We start from the raw sequence: 21,255 nt of genomic DNA on the forward strand, positions 1-21,255 counted from the left end.
ACTAAGTGTACCCATTTGATAAAAATCGAGTAAGGAAGAAATGAAGGAAGGAAGGGAAGGAGAGCGAAAAAAAAAAAGAAATTCAAACAGTCCAGAAAACTACCGAACGGAAAGGCAGAGTCACTCCCACCTTATCCCAGTCCTTCTCCCCAGAGGTAACCAGGGTCTAGACCAGACTGATTCACGTGACCTCGGACAGGTTACTGGATCCACGCTCAGTGCCTGCATTTCATCTGTCTGATGTGATAAAATCGCCCCTACTAGGCTTATTGTGAGGATTAAATGGGTGCACACCTGTAAAGCGCTTACGAATACTGCCTGGTGCATGATGGGAGCTATATAACGTTCGCTCTAGTTGTTGCTGTAATCCGATCAGAAAGATAAACACGAATATACTCACTATGTATATTTATTCTTACATAGAAGGGAGCCTATAGTGCTCATGGCTGAGTATGCAGTCCATTTCACTATCTTCTTGAAGAAATGGACATCTTCCGAAAACTATATTTACACGGTTCCATGCATATCTGTTTAATCATAGTCATATCATTTTGGAGAAGATGCCCCAAATGTCGTTTTTTGTGTGTTGGAATGAGTTAAAACGATCACGCAACCTCCCCGTCGGGGAATCGAACCCCGGTCTCCCGCGTGACAGGCGGGGATACTCACCACTATACTAACGAGGACCAGCTCTGTTAAGCCTTCTCCCGCCAAACCCATAAAGAAACACCATTCTCCGGCTGCCGCACCCGTCTGCTCCGGACACTGGTCTCCACGGGCGCAGTGCCGGGCGCCCCTGGTTGGTGGGCTTCCTGGGACGGGAAAGACTTACTTGCGTCTCTGAAGGCGCTGAGCCTCCAGAACGGAAAAAACGTGAAGGAGCGAAGTCGCTACTTCTTATATCCTCACTTCGAGGCAGTACCTCCGCGGGTCTGGGGATGTAGCTCAGTGGTAGAGCGCATGCTTTGCATGTATGAGGCCCCGGGTTCAATCCCCGGCATCTCCACGTTTTCACCTACAAATTTATTTTTTCCCCCTCTGGATCACAGTCACACGGCCAGAAGACAAAGAAGGGAAGCGGACCCAAATCCCCCGCATCAGCTGGCTTAAGAAGGGAGCTCCGTTGGAGGGGGCGGCGCTAGTCAAACGCCCTTGGTCTCAATCACAGATGTCCGCGTCCCCTCCCCTGGAGATTGGGACTCAGGTCAGCAGTGGGCTGCGTTTTTAAACAGACACTCCTAGTGATTCATGTCATCAAGCAGTTAGAAAACACTGGCTTTCTAAGGAGGGTTTTGCAACTGGCCATTCATTCCGTGACTCCTGAGCGCCTAGTGCCAAGAAATGTGGACACACTGAGCACCTACTGTGTGCTCAGGTTGTGTCAAGTACCCTTGTATCCCCAGATACAGCAGGCAAGGTTTCTCAGCCCTCCTGTCCTCAGTATTCCAGTCTAGGAAACTAGCAATAAGCAAGTAGCAATGAGCTTCATGAATACAGCAATTGTGATGAGATGGAGACTAAAGGGGGAGGACGTGGAGGCTGCCGTAGATAAAGTGTCAGGGGGGCCTGTCTGCAGAAAGAGGAAATGGCAGGTGCAAAGGCCCTGAGGTTGAAGGGAGGTAGGGGGAGGAATCTGCATTGAAGGGACAGAAAAAAGCCCTGTGCATGTTTAATGAATGAGGGAAGGAGAGGGTTGAATCTTTCAAGACACTGGAAGGCCTGTTGCAGGGGAATGACATGATTTACTTAGGTTTTAAAACAGCTCCCTCTGGCTGCCACGTGGAGTCCACCATAGGCGGGCAGAGTGGACATGAGACCCGCCAGGAAGCCACTGCCATGGCCCAAGCAGGAGCTGCTGGAGGCTTGCTGGAAGCGGAGGTGGGGATGGCACAGCAGTGGAAGTGGGGAACACGAGGGGGTTCTGGACAAATCCCGGAGGTGACTAACAGACCTTGCAGATGGCTTAAACGCGGGGGGAGTGGGGTAGGGGAGACCGCCTAGTTTGGGGGAACGGTAGGGTTAGTAGCTAGGCTGTGGAGAAAGTGAATAGTTTTGGAATATTAAACACGTATCTCTGTTGTTCTGTCTTACGTATGTATTTTTTTTTTAATAAATTGCCTCACAGATTTTTTAAAAAGTTTTATTATTGTTTTTTAAATAAATTTATTTATTTATTCATTTATTTAATTTTTGGCTGCATTGGGTCCCCGCCACTGCACGCGGGCCCTCTCCAGCTGCAGCAAACGGGGGCTACTCCCCGCTGCGGGGCGCAGGCTTCCCATTGTGGTGGCCTCTCCCGTTGCAGAGCACAGGCTCCAGGCACGCGGGCCTCAGCAGTTGTGGCACACGGGCTTCAGTAGTTGTGGCTCGCGGGCTCTAGAGCGCAGGCTCAGTAGTTGTGGCGCCCGGGCTTAGCCGCTCCGCGGCACGTGGGATCCTCCCGGACCAGGGCTCGAACCCGTGTCCCCTGCATTGGCAGGCGGACTCCCAACCACTGCGCCACCAGGGAAACCCTTACGTATGTATTTATATTACAGAATTTGTGTTTATTTTTTAATTTTCTGGCTGTGCTGCGCGGCTTGCAGGATCTTAGTTCCCCAACCAGGGATCGAACCCGTGCCCCCTGCAGTGGCCCACCAGGGAATTACTGAATTTATGCGTTTACATTAACAAAAACTGATTCAGGAAAAATACCTAAGTAAAAGTGAGAAAAATTATCAACCTCTACAGGCTCACTGTGCCACGGGATTACCACTAACACGTTCACGAGCATCCATCCAAACTAGTTTCCACGTATGTGTGTGCATGCGCACGTGCAGGACGTCCCCGGACCACCCCCATGTTCAGAGGTTGGCCCAAAGAACTCAGTAGACGCGGTTTACACCTGCTGTCACAGTTAAGGTTTATTACAGCAATGTAGCCAGCGGGGAGCTGACTCTGGGGAGGGGACGCCCACTCCACAGGAGCCGGCGGGAGCCTTGGGGGACCTCGCTGGCTGTGGGCAGGGTGCACCACACCCGCAGGGAACAGGGCGCGGAGGAAGGGCCCGTGGTCGCCTTCACCCTCCAGCCAGCCCTGCTGCTCTACAAGGGACTAATGTCGTCCACAGAGCACGTTTAAAGCAGGACCAGCATGGGAGATAAAACCATGACCCACCCTGTAATAAAGAGTTACAAAAGTCACCCCGCGTAGGACTGCCCAGGGTGGCAGCGAGCTGTGCCCAGAATCGAGCCAAGATGACCAAGGGTGTCCAGGGGCTCCACCTGCCTCCTGGGCGCAGTCTGGGGTCAGGGTGACCATGGCGGACACCGGCCACAGCCAGCCCCCTGGGTCCGCAGGCCAGTCCTCGGCCCCGCAGGCCGGCACCAGGTCAGCGGTCAGGAGTGGGCGGCCAGGCTTTCTCGACGTTGGCGTGCACGGCCTGCGGGAACCACTCGCAGTACTCGGCCAGCAGGTCTGCAGGGGTGGGAGGGAGGACGGTCAGAGCGGCTCTGTGCCCACCCGCCCGCCGCAGGGCAGACCCTCCCGCTAACCCTGGGCTCCCTCGGTGGCCCATCCTGTTCCCCCGCAATGCCCTCGCCACGGGGCACCCTCCCTGGTCAGACTCACATTTGGGGTTTTTCCTCCAAGCAGCCAGCAAGGCGTCTCGGCAGTCAGCTTTCTCAGCAACAAGGGCTCTCAGGAGGTTCTCTGTCCTGGGCTGCAGCCTGCGGGTGGGGATGCAGGACGTGGGGCGTCACGAAGCCCACACGCTGGCACCACTGCCAGGCCTGCCCAGGAACTGCAGGCAGCCCCCTCCCCTCCATCAGGCTGGGGGTGCTGGCCGGACAGAAGGATCCAGACTCCATCACCTCCCACCACTTGCCTCCGACCCGCCCACCCCGGCTGCTCCCGCACGTGGCGCTCGTCCCATCTGGAACCTTCCTCCAGACTCCTGCCCGGCTCGCAGCCCTGCCTCCCCTGATCCTGCTCAGTCGGGCAGAAAACGCCTCACCTCCACATCCTGCTTTGACCCTTCGTAGCTGTGCCACCCCTGCCACTTGTACTAGTTGTTCTGTTTGGGGACAGCCTCCCTACCCTGGAACATGCCACAGGACAGGATCACAGCTCGACCCTAACACGAGAACGCGTTCGGCACAGAGCGGATGCTCAGGACCAAGTGCTGGCTGGAGAACTTGGCTGGCAGAGGCTCCTGGACCCACAGCCTCACCCCGAGTCCCCGGGAGTGCCACGAGAGAAGAGACTCCTGTCGTTTTAAGGCCCTCAGTGGGTGGGGATCTGTTACGGCGGCCCCAGGACACTAGTCTCAGCTCCCTCCACCACCACCTGCCGAGCCGATGCTCCCGGGAGGGACTGTACCTGGCCCACGTCTTCAGCATCGTGCTGGGGCTGGACAGCAAACAGCCCTTGTATGAGGCCAGCTTGTGGAAGACCTGGGGACAGACCACAGGATGGGGTGAGAGATCTGGGGCTCACGTCCCACCCGAGGTGCCAAGGAAAGGGCCGAGGGAGCTGTGCCACCTACCTGCCCCTCCAGCAGAACCCGGGCAAAGTGCTTGTAGCAGTCAAGCCCTTCCGGAAAATCCACCTGGACCGCGGGGAGTGGCCAGCCGACGCGATCTGGGGCGCGCGAGCCGGTGAGCAGGGGCCACGATGGAGCCCCACGCCACCCTCCCCCGCCAGTGCCCTCCCCGCCCGCCAAGGGGGCCCGCAGCCTGGGATGACAGCGTGCAGGACACACACACCGCCCAGGGCACGCGGGAGGCGGGACCACGTGTCCAGTGGAGCCCAAGGCCGCCGGGAAGTCGCCCCGACTCACAGAACACGCTGGCCCGGTGACACAGCATCCGCCCCTTCTCGGGGCAGTAGGTGGGGGGCGGCTCCTCAAGGGGCTTGTCAAACTGGCAGTAAGAAGGCAGCAGGACCGGGATCCACTGCACCTCCACAGTCGAGACACCTGGTGGCCCGGGAAAGAAGGGATGGGGGCTCGGCGAGAGGCTCATGGGTTCTCCCCTCAAGGGTCCAGCGACACGGCTCACCAGAGCCACGTGGGTCGGGCGAGGGGCTGGCCAGCTGCGCTACCTTTCATGTACATCTTGGTGGTCTCCACAATTTCCTGGTAGACCACAAACTCAGGGAGCTCCCTGAAGAGCACGGAACTGGGGTGGATGAAGACTGGGTCGTCGAGGAGGGGGGTCTGCGAGAGAGACGGTGGGTGGGCGTTGAGTCTGGGGGATGCGTGAGCGCCAGGTGAGGCTGACGCCCTGAATCCCGTTACACCCTCAGCCAGGAAAGCAGGAGAGCGTCCGTCAACCGACGAACGGCTACCCTGGCAGGGTGTGTCTGCCGACAGAGCGCGTACCCTGCCCTGAGAGGTACTGACACGGGCTACAGCGTGACCCGCCAAAAAGCGCAGCACTGAGCGAAGGAAGCCAGTGCAAAAGGCCACGCAGTGTAGGATCCCATTCGTGTGAAACGTGTAGAATAGCAAATCCGTAGAGACAGAAAACAGATTCACAGGGTGGGGAGACTCAGAGAGCGTCCAACCTTGTAGGCGTTCTTCCACTTGTCGTCCAGCAGGTCCTCACTCTGGACCCTGCGGGCCAGGTGGTCACCCAGGCCGGCTGTCACGATCTGCCGCAGGTAGGTCACCTGGCTCTCAGAAGGCGGCTGCATCTTGGGGTCCACGAAGAGCCCGGCCTCGGGGCACATGGCGTTGACTGGGGGGAGATCCAGGCATGAGGAAGGCGAGGCGGGGGCTGGCTCCGCCCGGCCTTCTGGAAGGCCCCAAGCCACTCAGCTCGGAGCTCTGGCCTCAGCGACCTGCGCATCTCGGCCCCCATCCACCGAGGATACCCACCCACACCCACGTCTGCCTCGTCCTTGGGACAAAACCCCAATTCCCTTGCGGGCGGCGGCGGACCGTGCTGTTGCGAGAGCTCGCACTTGACTCCCTGTCGGCCTTGGCGCAGGGAGCACGCCCAGCCAGGAGACGTGACACACGAGTCACGCTCTCTGAGCAGGACAAGTGTGGAGGCCACCTCTCCCCTCGAGGGCCCTGCGCTGCTGAGCCCAGGCGCAAGACGCAGGGCAAGGCGTCCTTCCTCTGCATGAGAAGGATCTGAAGCTCTGGAACACTTCGCAGGTGGGGAGAAAGGAGGTGGGGCTTTGGGCCCTGCTGCTTGGGGCGGGAGGAGGCGGCAGGGAAAAAACGAGAGGAGCAGGATGGGGGAGGCAGGTGGGGAGAGTGGGCTTGCGGATCTTAGCTCCCCGACCGGGGACCAAACCCATGGCCCTATGGTGGAAGCACGGGGTCCTAACCACTGGACCGCCGGGGAAGTCCAGGGCTTTCTGTCCTGAGGTTTGCAATGTAAATCTGTATTCCCTACAAAACCTTCAGTGAAACCTATGTTGTTTAACTTAAAAAGAGAGAGAAGAGGAAAGAAACAGGAAGAAGGCAGAACACTGGGACAGGACGCAGAAGACCTGCCACCCACGCCCAGCCCTAATGTAGCTTCAAACAGGTCCGGTCCCCACCGCTCAGACCAACAGGAGCGGAAAGCAGGGGATGAACCGCCAGCTGCTCCCCGACTCCAACAAGAGGGGCCCCTTCCACTGCTGGAGAAACAAACCAGGGCCAGACCCTACTCGGGAGCAGGGACCCCTGCATGAGGCTGCTGGGCAGGAGGTGCGGCCAGCAGCTGGTCCAGGCCAGAGCCGGGACAAAGGGTGATGAGAGGGATGTCACCAAGGAAAGGATGAGTCGGACAGACAGCCTGACGGGAGAGCGTGCACATGTCACTGCCCTGCTCGTGTGCGTGTCCTCGAAGGACCACCAAAGTGGCAAGCACTAAAATAGATTTTAGCGAATAGGTGAATTCGCAAATGTGGAATCTGTGAATAACGGAGATCGACTGTACGTGGGTGACGTCGCTCAAAAGCAACTTTAAACGTCAATAGGGTCAAGTTCTCTGCCGGGCGTAGGGCCATACCCGCAGCGGTCAGCTGGGCCCTCAGGCGCCGGATCTCCATCATGGCCCTATACCGCAGCCCGTTGGCCTCGCAGAACTGGGGAGAGCAGCCCGCATACTCGCAGGCTCCCACGGCGCCTGTGGATGGGGAGGGGTCACTCATTCTCGCTGCCCCGTCCCACCCCGCGTGACCTCCCCACCAGCCACACTCCACGCCACGCAGGGCACTCACCCAGCAGCACCATGAGGTCCCCGAGTTTCAGAGAGGCTCCCTGCCCCGCCCAGATCCTCTTCATCTGGGCTACCCGGGCCCGCTTGCCCTTCAGCCTGGCGAGCTCCTCGTCGCTGGCGGCTGGCCTGCGAACACACACACCACCCAGGCTGTTGCCCTGGCCGTGCACGGCTGCAGAGGCAGGGAACACGCCAGTTACTCAGGGTGGGCCCAGAAAATGCCTGGTGGGGTCACTGATCAACATGACCATGATCGTGGGAATCCCCTGGTGGTCCAGTGGTTAGGACTCTTGCGCTGCCACTGCAGGAAGCACGGGTTTGATCCCTGGTCAGGGAACTAAGATCCCACAAGGTGCACGGCGTGGCCAAAAACAAAAACAAAAACAAACAGATCTGTAGAGATCAGAAGACTGCCAGGCGCAGGGCGGGCGAGGGTCTCGCACAAGACCACTCAACAAGTCAGTGATGCCCCAGGAGGCCAGGCTCCACACCATCGCTCAGCCGAGGGCAGGTGGCCCCCGAATGCCCAGCCCCCGGCCCCCACCTGTCCAGCTCCTCAAACAGCTCCCGGACGGTCATGGCGGCCACGATGGTGATGGCGTACGGCAGGCAGCCGTGTTGCCTGCTCAGCGCCAGCATCTTGGCGTAGCGCGGTGCCACGGGGAACGTGGCCATGGTCCTGCCCAGCTCAGTGATGGGGCAGCTCCACCGGGACCTCTGCAGCTGCTTCACCCTGGAGGATGGAGGTCTGTGATGGGTGCGGGGAAGGCTCCACGAGAAGCCTCCGGCACCAAGAGGCCTGGTGCTCGGTCAGCTCGGGAGAGGGGAGAGGGCAGAGAACGGGGCGGGACCTGGGCTCCCCACTTCCCCCGAGCTCCTGCCCTACCTTTCTGTTTTTGGGGGCGCCTGCAGGGCACCCAGTGCAATCAGCAGCTCCTCGGCGGCGATGAGGGCCTCCACGGAGGGGGGCGTCGGGAAGGGGAAGTTGATGACCTGGGACACAGGGAGACATGGCAGGAGACAGGTGAATGCGGAGGAGGAAGCAGGGGACCGGAGGAGAGAGCAAGGCCAGGCCTGGCAGGGGGACGGGGCTCCTACCGCCTGCCCTCCGAGCACCACTCACGCTCAGAACATGGGACACGGGGGCCTGGACACACGCAAAGTCCACGTGCTGGGGAACTCCAAAGGCCCTCTTCCTTCATTCATTCACATCACCCATTCACTCAAAAGCATGTACTGAGCACCTCGTGTGCGCCAGAGGCTGTTCTTGGCGATGGAGACAGAGAAAAACAAGACAAGGATTCAGCCTCCATTGAGCTTTCATTCAGCCAGAAGGGGCCGCAGACAACCAGTGAGTACACACGAGAATAAACGTCATCACAGGAGAAAATGTGCCCAGACAGTGAGATGACCAGGGGACAGGGAGTGACCGGGGTCGGGGATGGTGGCACCTTAGAGTGACCAACTCAAAACAAGCGTTCAAATAAATATCTGTACATAAATGTTCACAGCACCCCTAGGCACGGCAGCCAAAAGGTGGGAACAACCCAAATATCCATTGATAGATGGATAAACCAGGGTCCATCCATACGATGGAATGTGACTCAGCCATAGAAAGGAACGAAATTCTGACACATGCTACAGTGTGGGCGAACCTTTAAAACACAACGCTGCTAAGTTCAGCCGTGGATTATCCAAACAACAGAAATATAAAACAGGTATCGATTTATAATATTTGCTGAAATAAACTGATTCTGATTTAAACTGTCAGCTAGGTTCTTTGACACTAAAAATAAAATACCAAACATAACTAATGTAAAAACTTTTAGCAATGAAAAGCATGATCCTCTCTTTTATATTATCTTACTGTGTATTGAACTGATAAATGAAGTTTACACTGGCTAAAAAAAAAAACAAACCACGATGCTGAGTGAAAGAAGCCAGACAAAAAAGGACAAATATTATATGATTCCATTTTTATGAAACATCCAAAATGTAAAATCCATAGGGACAGCAAGAAAGCAGCCTCGTGGTTGTCAGGGGCTGGGGGGAAGGGAGGGCTAGGAGAGACTGCTGAGGGGGGCGGTTCTCTCTGCCCGCACCAGCCCTCCCGGAGCAGGGCAGAGGCGGGCACCCCTGGACACACTCAGTGGGTGAAGCACTGGGGAGGTGGGGGGCCCACAAGAAACCGCCAGGGGGCTGGGCAAGCACCACAGGGCTCAGCTCCTAGGGCTTCCTGGGCCGCAGGGAAGGAGGAACAGCCCCCGAGGGGCTGGGGTCGCCCTTGCCCATCAGACTGGACACAGGTACCCTGGCAGATCAGTGGGGTGATGGCAGGGCTAGGGCTGCAACTGACCTTTTCAATGCTGAGAGCTTTCATCTGAAGGGTCAAGTCTTCGACAGGTCTCCGGGTGATCTCAGGAGGGGGGAACTTCTCAAAGTCACCGAAAACCGCAGATGAATAGAGTCTGAGCAAAATGAAGCACCAGAGACTAAGAAATGTTAAGTGAGTAAGGAAGAAACTCAGCCCAACTACCTGGCATTGAAGCTTGACTCCACCACTTACTAGGCGAGGTGTTTACCCTCTTCCTGCCTCACTTTCCTCACCTGTGAAATGGGCGAACATAGCAGCTGCCCCGTTGGGATTAGTGAAGATACTTCAGGTATCTTCACATAGAGTGCTTAGAACTGCCTGGCACACGGCACTCGGGACGTTTTAACTACTTTATTGCTTACGAGTTTTCTTGGCATAGTTTCTCAATTTTCTTTTCTTTTGTCATGTAAAGCAACGTTGAAAAGAACAGCATACAGCTATTGAAAACAAACAAATAAAACCCAGCACACAGACTGGGAGGAAATATTTGCCAGTGATGCCTCTGACAAGGATCCAACACGAGGATTATACAAAGAACACTTACAACTCACCCATCAAAAGACAAACAACCTGACTGAAAAATAAATGATAGGGACTTCCCTGGTGGCGCAGTGGTTAAGGCTCCACGCTCCCAATGCAGGGGGCCCAGGTTCGATCCCTGGTCAGGGAACTAGATCCCACATGCATGCCGCAACCAAGAGTTCGCATGCCACAACTATGGAGCCTGCGAGCCGCAACTATGGAGCCCGCGAGCCACAACTAAGGAGTCTGCCTATGGAGCCCGCCTGCCGCAACTAAGACCTGGCACAACCAAGTAAGTAAGTAAAATAAAATAACAAATACTATAAAAAGAAAAAAAGAAATGATAGATCTGAATAGACGTCCCTCCAGAGAACAGGTACAAATGGCCCGTAAGCACATGAAAAGATGCTCAACGTCATTAGAGAAACGCAAACCAAGACCACTGTGAGATACCACCTCGTACTTTCATTTTTATAAAGTAGAAGAGAACAAGCGCTGGTGGCATGTGGAGAAATTAGAACCTTCACACACTGCTGGTGAGAATGTATAGATAAAATGGAGTAGCCGCCGTGGAAAACCGTCTGGTCGTTCCTCCAAACGTGAAACACAGAGTCATCGTACAACCCAGCAATTCTACTCCTCGGTACACACCCGAGAGGCATGGGGACAGACGTTCAAATACTTGTGCATGAATGTTCACAGCAGCACTATTCACAGTGGACAAAATGTGGACGCAACCCAAGAGTCAAAGGGACAACCCCAGATGAGTGGACAGTGTGATGCGGTCCCTCCACGCGATAGCACGTCACTCAGCCATTAAAAGGAATGAAGCGCCGACACAGGCAACAGTGTGGATGAACCTTGACAACATGATGCTGAGTGAAAGAAGCCAGACACGAAAGGTCACATATTGTCCGATTCCATTCACAGGAAATGCCCAGAGTGAGCACGCCCACAGAGACAGGAAGTAGATGAGCGGTTGCTGGGCGCTGGTGGGTTGGGAGTGGTAGGCAGATGCAGGGAGAAACTGATTAATGGGTACAACTGATACACGCGGTCTCTTTTGGGGTGAAGAGAACATTTAAAAATTAATAGTGGTGATGGCTGCACAACACTGAAAATATACTAAAACCCACAGAACTGCACACTTTAAATGGTGAGTTTTATGGTATGTGAACTTTACCTCAAGAAAGGTGCTAATAAAACAAAACAAAAATCGAGCTGCTAATAAACACAGGGCCTGACGTCAGTAGCAGAATAAAGAAATAACGCAAGTGCCTGAAAGCCAACAGAAAAGGGGGTGTGAAGGACGGTTGCCAGCAGGACACGGGACCCCCCTTTCCTCGCCCGTGGGTGGGTGACCACTGCACAGTGGCCCCAACGTCACTGGAGGGGCCCCTGGGAGCCCCACCTGTAGCAGTGGCCGGGCTCCGTGCGGCCCGCGCGTCCTGCCCGCTGATCGGCCGAGGCCTGGGAGACCCAGGTGACGCGGAAGGAGGACACGCCGGTGACACGGTCGTAGTGCCGCGTCTTCACCTTCCCACAGTCCACCACGTACTTGATGCCTGGGATGGTGAGGGACGTCTCGGCCACGTTGGTGGCCACAACACACAGCCGTGTCCCCTCTGGGGGAGCTTGGAAGACCTAGGATGGGGGGACGGGAGCAACAAGAAAACTGACCTTTGTCCCACCAGAGCCAGGGAAGAATTCGTGGGTCAGAGGTCAGAAGAAGTCAGCCAGGCTGGGCAGGGCCTGGAGGTGACTCTCCTCGCCTCGGGCCACTGTTCCCAAACTAAATGAGGGAAGTGTTTCCATCCTCCAAGTAGGAGATCCCAATACCCTCTCAAAAGTCTGGGGCGCCGATCAGACAGCTAATGGGGAGGGTGACCGGGGCCTGACCTGCTCCCACCTCAACGCCTTTGGGTGCTCCCCACCGGGCATCCAGCCCAGGCCCCGCACGGTTACCTGCGCCTGCCTCTCCGGGGCCAGCAAAGAGTAGAGAGGGAGCACGTGGAGGGGAGGCGAGGCGTCGGGCTGCTCACCTGCAGGGGAGGCAGAGGCCTGCTGCACCCCGCTCCCCTGCTGCCCAGCACCCCTGCCCGCTCTGCCAGAGAGGCCCCCCTGCAGCCCCGCTGCCAGGGCTCAACCCTGGGCACCGGCAGAGAGGGTCGGCAAAGCCAGCCACGCTGCAGTCTCTCCTCCTTGGAAGAGTCCCAGGCCCTGTGTGGAGACCCCTAAAGGCTTGATTCTGCCCCCCCCAAACCCCCAAGGCCTGCGTTCACCCAGCAAAGCCAAGCCCGGGAGTGGCGCCCCCATTACAACCGGCACAACAGAGACCTGAGAGCCTCCTCTGTGTCAGGCGGTTCCAGGAGCTCAGGAGACAGCAGGGGGCAGAGCAAGCAGGAACCCCAGCTCCCCTGGGGCTCGTTGCTGGACAGGGCCCATCGCTCGACCCAAGCCCAAGCCCTCGCGGTGGGAGCAGAGGCCCCGGCGGGTCCCACCTCCATCCGGCCCGTCGTCCCCTAAGTCCAGGTCCAGGTCGGAGCCCAGGGCCTCCTCGTCCTCCTCGTCCTCCTCGTCCATTTCCGCCTCCCTGTCCTCGTCACCTTCGCCCGCTGGCAACACCGAGTAATTGTCCAAACTGATCTGGGGCAGCGTCTACGGTAAACAAGACATCAGCACCGCGGGCTGCGAGGGACCCTGCGTAGAGGCTGGCGTTGCGAGCGGAGCCCGTGGCCACGTGACCCTGGGCAGGTCACTAGACCCCGTCCTGCCTCAGTGTCCTCATCTAAGAGTTGGGGACGATCACGGGACTTCTCGAAGGGCTGCCGTGAGGACACTACGAGCTAACACACGTGCAGCCCTGAGACCACTGCCTGGCACGCTGTAAAAGCAGAAGTGACGTCGTGCAGACACCCTGGGATGAATGCCCCCCACGCCCGGCCGGCCCACCCCCCCAGCTCTTCAGCAAGCACAAGGGATCCCTTTCCCTTGTCCGGCCCTCCCTGGGCATCTATGCAGGCCCTGCTCAGGGCTCGGGGCTGGGACTTCCAGAAGCTTCCACCAGACCCCCAGTACAGGGAGCCTGGAATGTTTTAAGTCGCAGCCCACCCTGCAGCCTCCGGAGCGGCACCAGTCAACCCCTCCCTCCACGGCAGGAAGGTTCTAGACCCCCCTGCTGCCCAACAAGGCCACCAACAGCCCCAGGTGGCCACTGGGCACCTGAAAGATGTCTAACACGACTGAGGAGTTGAATCTTAATTTTATTTGGCTTTAATTAAATTTACATCTGTGCAGCCACACAGGGCTAGCGGCCACCACACAGACAAGGCGGCTGCAGAGCCTGAGCTGCCCCCTCCGGCCTCTACGTACCGTGGCCTTGGCCTTCCTCGCCCGAGCCTGCGACTTCTTCAACCTCCGCATTTCTTCTACCGAATCTTTCTGATCGTCCTTTTCTGGGAAAAGATGAGCAAGTTAGGGAGAAAGCCATCTTGTGGCTGGTGCCAGGTCATCAGGGTCCAGGGTAAGGTCACTGCATTGATCACCATTGACTGCGGGGACGGGAGGGCGGGCAAAGGGCTGGCTCTTTCGGGGGAGGCTCCGAAGCCCAGGCTGACCGCCCCCAGCCTCTTGGGTGAGGGGCTTCAGCTTGGGGTTACCTGGAAGCCTGTGCCTGGCGACCGGGAAGGCTCTCCTCAGCCTGCGGCACAGCGCGTGCACCTCTGCCTGCCCCGTCAGGAACACCAGGATGCCGCCTGCGGGGAGAACCAGCCCCACCGTGACCCGCTCGTTCACGCAGCAGACGCTGCCTTGGCCATGACCGTGTGCCAGGCCTTGATCTGAGAGCTGGGGCGCAAGGAAGTGCTGATCAAACCAGGGCTGCAGAGGTCCAAACGAGCAACGGGCAGCTGCCCACACACCGAGGGCGCTGGGACAAGGAGCTAAACAGTTATTGTGGGAGCCGGCGTCCCACCCCCCGGTGTGAGCCCAGAAGACGGGGAAAGCAGCTCTACTCCGCGGAAGTGCGAGCAACCCAAGCGTCCGTCACCTGGTGAACGGAACTAACGGAGCACGTGCCACGGGGAGCTGGTGAGAACTGTGAGGGGGCCAGGAGTGAGACTCAGGCGGGACACACCTGTTCCCCTGCCCTGTGTCTGTGGGGACAAAAGGCACCCTCCACCCCCTCACCCCCTACCCAGGAAGTCCCTGAAGCCTCGCAATCCTTGGGGCGGAACATGGCAGGGCAGGTGCTGTGAGCGCTCTGGGACCAGTGAGGACACTGAGGCACAGCGAGGCCGAGTGACCACCTGAGTCCCCGCTGCCTGCACCCCCGGGTCCGGAAGGGGAGGACCGGCCTCCTCCTGGCCAGGGCCTCACCTGCGGGCAGCATGCGGTGGATCTTGCAGACCTTCCGGAAGCACTCCCCACTGTAGTCTTCCAGCGGCGTCCGCTTGTTAAAATGCACGGTCACCGGGAACTGCCGGGACTCAACCTACGAGGACGCCCAGGGAAGCACGGGGTCGGGGGTCGGGGGTCAGGGGTGACCTGAGCCCAGGCCCGGGCCCTCCCCTTCCCTGAACTCTGTGACCACGAAGGTCTTCGTTTGGTGCTACGATCCCATCCATCTCCCCCACAGCAGGCGTCCTGCGCTCTGTCGCAGTTGACAGAGGGGCCCGGCCTCCCCCGGCGCTCTGAGACCCCGGCCTGGGCGGTACCTTGATGACCGGGGGCGGCTGGGCGAAGAGCCGCTGGTTCTGGGTGAAGTCCTCCACCCGCAGCGTGGCCGACATGATGAGCAGCTTCAGCGGCGAGTGCCTCTGGGGGACGACAGACCCGGGGACCCACAGCCGCCCGGGGCCAGGAACACTGACGGGGGGGGGCCTTGGGGGAGACCTGCCCTGTCCTCCCGGCCTCCCTCCAGCCCCACCCCGCCCCAATCGTCAATCCTCTTTCTGGTTCCCAAAGATCTCAGAAAAAGTGGAAGAAGTCGGCGGCAGAGGCTTGTTAAAGGAGCCCTTAAAATCCCCCCCCGAGGGGACTTCCCTGGTGGCACAGTGGTTAAGAATCCGCCTGCCAATGCTGGGGACATGGGTTCGAGCCCTGGTCCTGGAAGATCCCACATGCCGCGGAGCAACTAAGCCTGTGCGCCACAACTACTGAGCCTGCACTCTAGAGCCCACGAGCCACAACTACTGAGCCCGCGTGCCACAGCTACTGAAGCCCTCGCACCTAGAGCCCATGCTCCGCAACAAGAGAAGCCACTGCAGTGAGAAGCCTGCGCATCGCAATGAAGAGTAGCCCTGCTCGCCGCAGCTAGAGAAAGCCCGCCCACAAAGACCCAACACAGCCAAAAATAAACAAAATGGGATCTGGCAGCTCTGCTCCTGGGCACAGACCCAAGCGAAAGGAAACAAGTCCACACGGAGACCCGGACACGGACGTTCACGAAAGCCAAAACGCGGAAAGAGCCCAACTGTCCTCCAACAGATGAATGGATATATGAAACGTGGTCCCTCCACACATGATGATTCAGCCATAAAAAGGAATGAAGCACTGACACAGGCTACAATGGAGATGAACTTTCAAAATGTGCTAAGTGAAAGAAGCCAATCACAAAAGGCCACATGTTGTGTCATTTCATTTACGTGAAATATCCAGAATAGATAAATCCATAGAGACAAAAAGTACACTGATGGATGCCTTGAGATGGGCGGAGTGTAGGAGGACGGGGGTGACAGCTAAAGGGTACAGGGTTTCTTTTCAGGGTGATAAAAATATTTTAAAGTTGATCGTCGTGATGATATAACTCTGAATATGCTAAAAGCCACTGAATGGTACACTGTAAGTGCATCCATTACGTAAAATAAAGTCATAAAAAAAACCCCCCAGATATCAGGCCAACACCTGCCCCAGGGCCTTTGCACCGGCCGTTCTCAATACTCAGAATCTCCTCCCACCGGTACCCCTCCTCACTCCCTCACTTCCTCCAGCCCCCCACTCAAAGGTCACCCTCTCAGTGAGTCTTCTCTCACTACCAACCCTCCACCTTCTGCCTGGTACTGCCCCCTCTCCCCGGCTTTGTCTGTCACCAGCTCACAGGCTTTCTGAGTTTGCTTAACGTCAGTTGCCCTCATGAAAATGGAAACCCCAGAAAGGCAGGAACCTCTGTCCTGTTCACTGCGATGTGCTCGGCGCCTGGCACACAGCACACACAGACCTGATGTCTATCTGACAAAGGTGCTGCACTTCTAAGAACTGGGCGTGGTAAAGTGTCAACCTCTCGCGGGACTGGCGGGGGCCAGAACAGGACTGCTCCACAGAGCTCCCACCCCAGGGCAGCATCCCTCTGACATCCGCCTCGGCCTGATCTGGGGTGGCGGAGATGCAGGCAGAGGCAGACCCCAGGCCGGGCGCAGGGCAAGCATCTCAGAGCACGCGGAGCGTAAGGGCGTGGCTGGGTGGCCCCACCAGAGCTGCGGGTTCCAAAGACCTGGCTGGCGTCTTAAAGCCGGCTGCAGTGGGGCCTGGCCCACCACGGTCTCCTTGCTTGAGCCTCTTGCTCTGGACAGAGGGAAGGGTCACAGCGGATGAGGCTGGACCCAGGGCGGGGATCACACAGGGTCTGTTTACACCAAGACCCGCAGCCCAGCACTGGGCCTGGGGGGGCCCTGTCCCGGGAGACCCTCTCACGGCGGCAGCCCGGGAGTGGACGTGGCCGGGGCCTCGGGGCTCCCCGGCGCCCTCACCTACCTTTGCCCGCAGACACGCTATGCGGGACAGCAGGCCGACGAGGATGTCGGTGTACACGCTCCTCTCGTGGGCTTCGTCAATGATCACCACCTTGTACTTCGGCAGCAGGAAGTCCTGCGGGGAGGTCCGGGGATGAGGCCAGCCAGCCGGGCCTGAGCTCCCCAGGGTCACTGTGCACCCGAAGTGCCTGCTCAAGGAGCCCCTCTGGTAGCCGGCACAGGTCCGGGAGCGCTCGGCCTGCGGGGCGTCCTGGCCTATGACCCCGGGCAAGTTGCTTCTCCTCCCAAGCCCCTTTCTTCATCTGCCAAATGGGACAACGGGACCCATCTCACGGGGTCACGGTGAAGTTTCGACGACAATTACTGTCTGTAAAGTACACAGCACGGGGCCCGGGCCCTGGCAGAGAAATCGCTAGAGAAAAGGCAGCTACGATCTATTAGAGCTGAGCTACCAAATGCAGATGCCCGTGGGGCGGGGAGGGCAGGCAGGAAACAGGAACGAGGGGATGTTGGGTGGGGACCAGGGGCGAGAGCTCAGCACATGCCATACAGAAAGGGGCCATCGGACGCCACAACACACTCACAGCCACCGTCCCAGTGGCCTCAAGGCAGAGGCAGGAGTCACCTCTGCCCTCCCCAGTGACCCCTGCCTGGGGGACGTCATACAGCCCAAGAGAAGCAGTGTGCATTTGGCTAACACACAGTCTGTGAACCAAACCACAATGAAAATACAAGTTCACGTTTAATGAGCACTTACGAGGTGGTGTGCTAAGGTGCTTTCGTGCGTCACACGATTTTTGTTTCAAAGCAATTAGGAGGAAGGTACCAGCTTGCAGATCGAGAAACCAAGGATCACAGAGGTTAAGTAACTTGCACAAGGTCACACAGCGGCACGGTGGTAAACGCAGTGCTTTGCCAGCATTCACTGCTCACATCCCAGGTGACATCCTAGCCCCCCACCCCCATGCTTACCAGCCTTGCTTTGTGACACCAGATGAGCAACCAACCTTCTGGATTTCCTTGAGCAAGACGCCGTCGGTCATGAACTTGATTCTGGTCTCTTCGGTCACGTTTCCCTCATATCGGATCTGATAGGAGACGACCCTGTGGGCACAGGCTACGGCTCGGTCCCCCAGAGCTGCAGCTGCCTGGGGCTGCAGCCGTGCGGCCACTCCAAGGTGGGCAGAGGAGCAGGCCTGGCCCCGCTGGGCAGGCGGCCGAGGGTAGGGCCCACCGGCTCCCCAAGCAAGGCCCGGACACCGGCCCGCCCCGCTCCCCTCTCCAGGAGCTGTCACGGACAAGTGAAGAGCACGTCAGTCAAATACACACACGGACCCTGCTGGAGCCCGATTTGAACAACCAACTGTAAAAGCTGTTTAGGAGACAACCCGGGAGATGGGAACACGGACCGGAGCACACTCAGGAGTTATGATACACTCTTTAGTGACGGTGACGGTATTGCAGTTATGTTTTCAGAGTCCTTATCTTAAAAAAAAAAAAAAAAAAATACAGGGACTTCTCTGGTGGTCCAGTGGTTAGGACTCTGCACTTCCACTGCAGGGGCACGGGCTTGATCCCTGGTCAGGGAGTTAAGATTCCCCAAGCCTGGGGGCGCGGCCAAAAAAACAAACAACCCAAAAAACCCCCAGACTCATGATCTTTCAGACCCGCACAGTCAAATATTGAGGCTGAGATGATGCGAGATCTGAGACTTGCTCCAAACTGGGTCTCGGGTACATGGGGGCTCGTCATACTAGTCTTTCCACTTTTGTATACGCTTGAAGATTTCACACTAAAAAGCTGAAGAGAATGAAAGAAAGGGGCAGCTTTGTATGTACTGTAGTTTTCAAGATACGCATTGAAACGGCACAAGAAAGATACAGAAGGGCGTGAACAGTATGAACCATTCACGCCAGACAGCGAGAAAAATACAGAGACACACAGAACTGCCTGCCTGTGCACAGAACTGTCTAGAAGGATCCACAGGAAATGTGCAGTGGTGGCTGCCACGGGGGAGGGAAGCTGGGGGCGCCTCGCCCACCTAAGATGCGAACAGAGCAAGGCTCCCCAGTTTGCGTGCTGGGCCCAGCGGGGGCAGGGTCCCGTCCCCAGAGCCAGGACGGGCCTGACCCATGGCAGGTCCTGCTCGGTAAACACCTGATGACAGCGTGGATGGCAGCCACTCTGCCTCTATACAATTCTGTGCTTTCTTTTTTCTTTCTCCTCGGCCGTGCGGCGCAGCTTGTGGGATCTTTGTTCCCTGACCAGGGATCAAACCCGGGCCCTCGGCAGTGGAAGCGCGGAGCCCTAACCACTGGACCGCCGGGGTATCCCCTACAGTTCCGTGCTTTCTGAGCCTCAGACCACACTGGACACGCCACCCCTTCCAGCCTGAACTGGACGGTCTGGGCTGAGACCCAGGCGTCTGCGCTATAAACACGGCGCCGAGCCATCCTCAGGCCAGGGCTATGCTGCGTTCAAACTGCTTTCCAAGGCAAGCCCTGCAGACTTACTGCCGGGAGAGGATTTTCCTTTTGGAAACTTGAGTTGTAAATTAACCCGGCCACGCTGCCCGCCTCCTGCCTGCCTTTGGCCACCTGCTGCTCTGCTCTGCCCTCAAGGCCCTGTAAGGGCCACTCTGTCCCCTCACTAAGGGCCTGGCTGGCTTGTCCCTGCTCCATGGCGCCCCTGGCAGGAGGGTCCTACCGTCGGCATGTAGGGACCGCCCTGTGCTTAGATGCAGACGTGGCGCCCCCTCCCGGCGCCCCCTGGGGGAGCGAGGGCCTGCACCGTGGCTCAGGTCTGGCGGGGCCGGAGGGCCACCCCCAACCCTCCCACAGGAGGCAGAGCCCTCACCGCGGCGACAGATTCATCTCCTTGGCCACTCGCTGGGACATGGCCACGGCGGCCACTCGGCGGGGCTCCGTGACGCCAATGATGCTGTTGTCACTGGGGGAGGAGAACACAAGGCATCAGCAGGGCTCCGCCCCACCCGTCTGCCCCGAAGTCACATGCGGCTCCAGACACGGCCCTCACTGGGGGTGACGGGACACGGGCACCAGGCAAGGCACCGCAGCATCACTTAACAACAGCAAAAGGGAACGGCCCACAGGGCATTCTACAGGAGATGCTCCGATAATCACGGGGCGAAGGGGTCCAGGCAGCCGCCAACAAGAACGAGGCCTAGGTGGACCTGAGCCTGCAGCCGGGGGGCTTGTCCAACCCAGCCGAGCACACGCGCCTCCACAGAACCTACCCAGGGCACGGGTGGTGGATTCTGGGCAGGAAAGAGTTGACCCAGCAGGCCCGAGGCTGCTCTCCCTACAAAGCTCTGCTTCCAGGGCAGCCCCTGGCTGGTGTCTGGGATCCTGGATTTCAGGAGGGCTCCCGCCTCTCCCTGACGGACAAGAGGGGCTCACTGCACCTGAACTGTTTGCAGAAACAAGGTGGCTCATGCTGACATCTGCTTTCCTTTGGGGTGTCTAGAATTGGATAGGTACCAGGCAGAGGGTGCCTGTGTGACCAGCCCCCAGTAAGAACCCTGGGCGCTGAGCCTCTACTGGGCGTCCCTGTTTGATGACACCTCACACAGGCAATGAAGCGTGTCCTGTGTGACCCCCGCCCTGGGAGAGGGCTCTAGGGGCCTGTGCCTGGTTCCCCCAGACTTCACCCCGTGAGCCTTTCCCTTTGCTGGCTGTGCTTTGTGTCCTTCACTGTAATACATCACAGCCGTGAGTACGACTACATGCTAGGTCCTGGGAGTGTTCCCAGCAAATTGCTGGACCCGAGGGTGGTGTTGGGGACCCTGACACACACAGGTCGGAAGGGCCAACAGGAGTTGGCACGCCATCCCTCCCACCAGGGACCAACTTAAATGTTTTACACAAATTCAGTCATTTCATCTACATAACAACCCCGTGAAGTAGGTGCAGTGATGAACCCCATGTCACAGCTGAGGAAATTGAGGCCCAGAGAGGTTAAGGAGCTTGCCCCAAGTCACACAGCATGTCAACGGCAGAGCCGGAATTAGATCCCCAGGAGCCCGTGCTCCTAACAACTTCCGGGGACCACGTCTCACTGTCACCTGAGGGACCTGCGGGGGACCCCGTGGCCAGCCCCCACCTGCTGTAGCCTGCTTCGTAGAGAAACTGGGGCACCTGGGTGGTCTTCCCGCTGCCGGTCTCGCCGCACACGATGACAACGGGGTGCTCAGCCACTGCCTCCATGATCACTTGTTCTTCAGAGAGAATCGGGAGCTTCAGCCGCTCTTCCTGGCGAGAGAGGGGAAGTCAGCGCTCACGGAATGGGGGTGGGGGGTTGTTGTCCCCTGCAGAAGGGCGGAGGGGATGGGGGGCTTTGCTCAAAGCAAGACTACGTAGGGTGACGTGGTTCCTATAAAGGCAGCAGC

At 58.2% G+C, this 21,255-nt stretch overlaps 1 protein-coding gene and 1 non-coding gene across 3 annotated transcripts in view; one reads left to right on the plus strand and one right to left on the minus strand.

Annotated features, from left to right (window-relative positions):
* Positions 1-934: 934 nt before the first annotated feature.
* Positions 935-1,006, plus strand: TRNAA-UGC (transfer RNA alanine (anticodon UGC)). The gene has a single exon. It is a non-coding gene; the product is annotated as a tRNA-Ala (tRNA).
* Positions 1,007-2,877: 1,871 nt separating this feature from the next.
* DHX37 (DEAH-box helicase 37) overlaps positions 2,878-21,255 on the minus strand; it is a 29,061-nt gene continuing 10,683 nt past the window's right edge. For both annotated transcript variants that reach the window (XM_061169536.1, XM_061169535.1), the window contains exons 5-27: positions 20,970-21,118; positions 19,704-19,796; positions 17,855-17,951; positions 16,849-16,962; positions 14,814-14,915; positions 14,476-14,590; positions 13,758-13,853; positions 13,471-13,553; positions 12,600-12,756; positions 12,064-12,140; positions 11,510-11,742; positions 9,559-9,670; positions 8,089-8,195; positions 7,747-7,935; positions 7,204-7,328; positions 6,993-7,109; positions 5,548-5,720; positions 5,083-5,197; positions 4,820-4,957; positions 4,526-4,620; positions 4,360-4,433; positions 3,610-3,707; positions 2,878-3,456 (exon numbers count right to left, since the gene is read on the minus strand). In XM_061169536.1, coding sequence (XP_061025519.1) covers positions 3,371-3,456; positions 3,610-3,707; positions 4,360-4,433; positions 4,526-4,620; positions 4,820-4,957; positions 5,083-5,197; positions 5,548-5,720; positions 6,993-7,109; positions 7,204-7,328; positions 7,747-7,935; positions 8,089-8,195; positions 9,559-9,670; positions 11,510-11,742; positions 12,064-12,140; positions 12,600-12,756; positions 13,471-13,553; positions 13,758-13,853; positions 14,476-14,590; positions 14,814-14,915; positions 16,849-16,962; positions 17,855-17,951; positions 19,704-19,796; positions 20,970-21,118 — 2,745 coding nt within the window. In that variant the 3' untranslated portion in view covers positions 2,878-3,370. The remainder of the gene's footprint in view (positions 3,457-3,609; positions 3,708-4,359; positions 4,434-4,525; positions 4,621-4,819; positions 4,958-5,082; positions 5,198-5,547; positions 5,721-6,992; positions 7,110-7,203; positions 7,329-7,746; positions 7,936-8,088; positions 8,196-9,558; positions 9,671-11,509; positions 11,743-12,063; positions 12,141-12,599; positions 12,757-13,470; positions 13,554-13,757; positions 13,854-14,475; positions 14,591-14,813; positions 14,916-16,848; positions 16,963-17,854; positions 17,952-19,703; positions 19,797-20,969; positions 21,119-21,255) is intronic.

The sequence above is a fragment of the Eubalaena glacialis genome, chromosome 15 (genome assembly GCF_028564815.1).
Source record: "Eubalaena glacialis isolate mEubGla1 chromosome 15, mEubGla1.1.hap2.+ XY, whole genome shotgun sequence".
Classification (NCBI taxonomy): Eukaryota; Metazoa; Chordata; class Mammalia; order Artiodactyla; family Balaenidae; genus Eubalaena; species Eubalaena glacialis.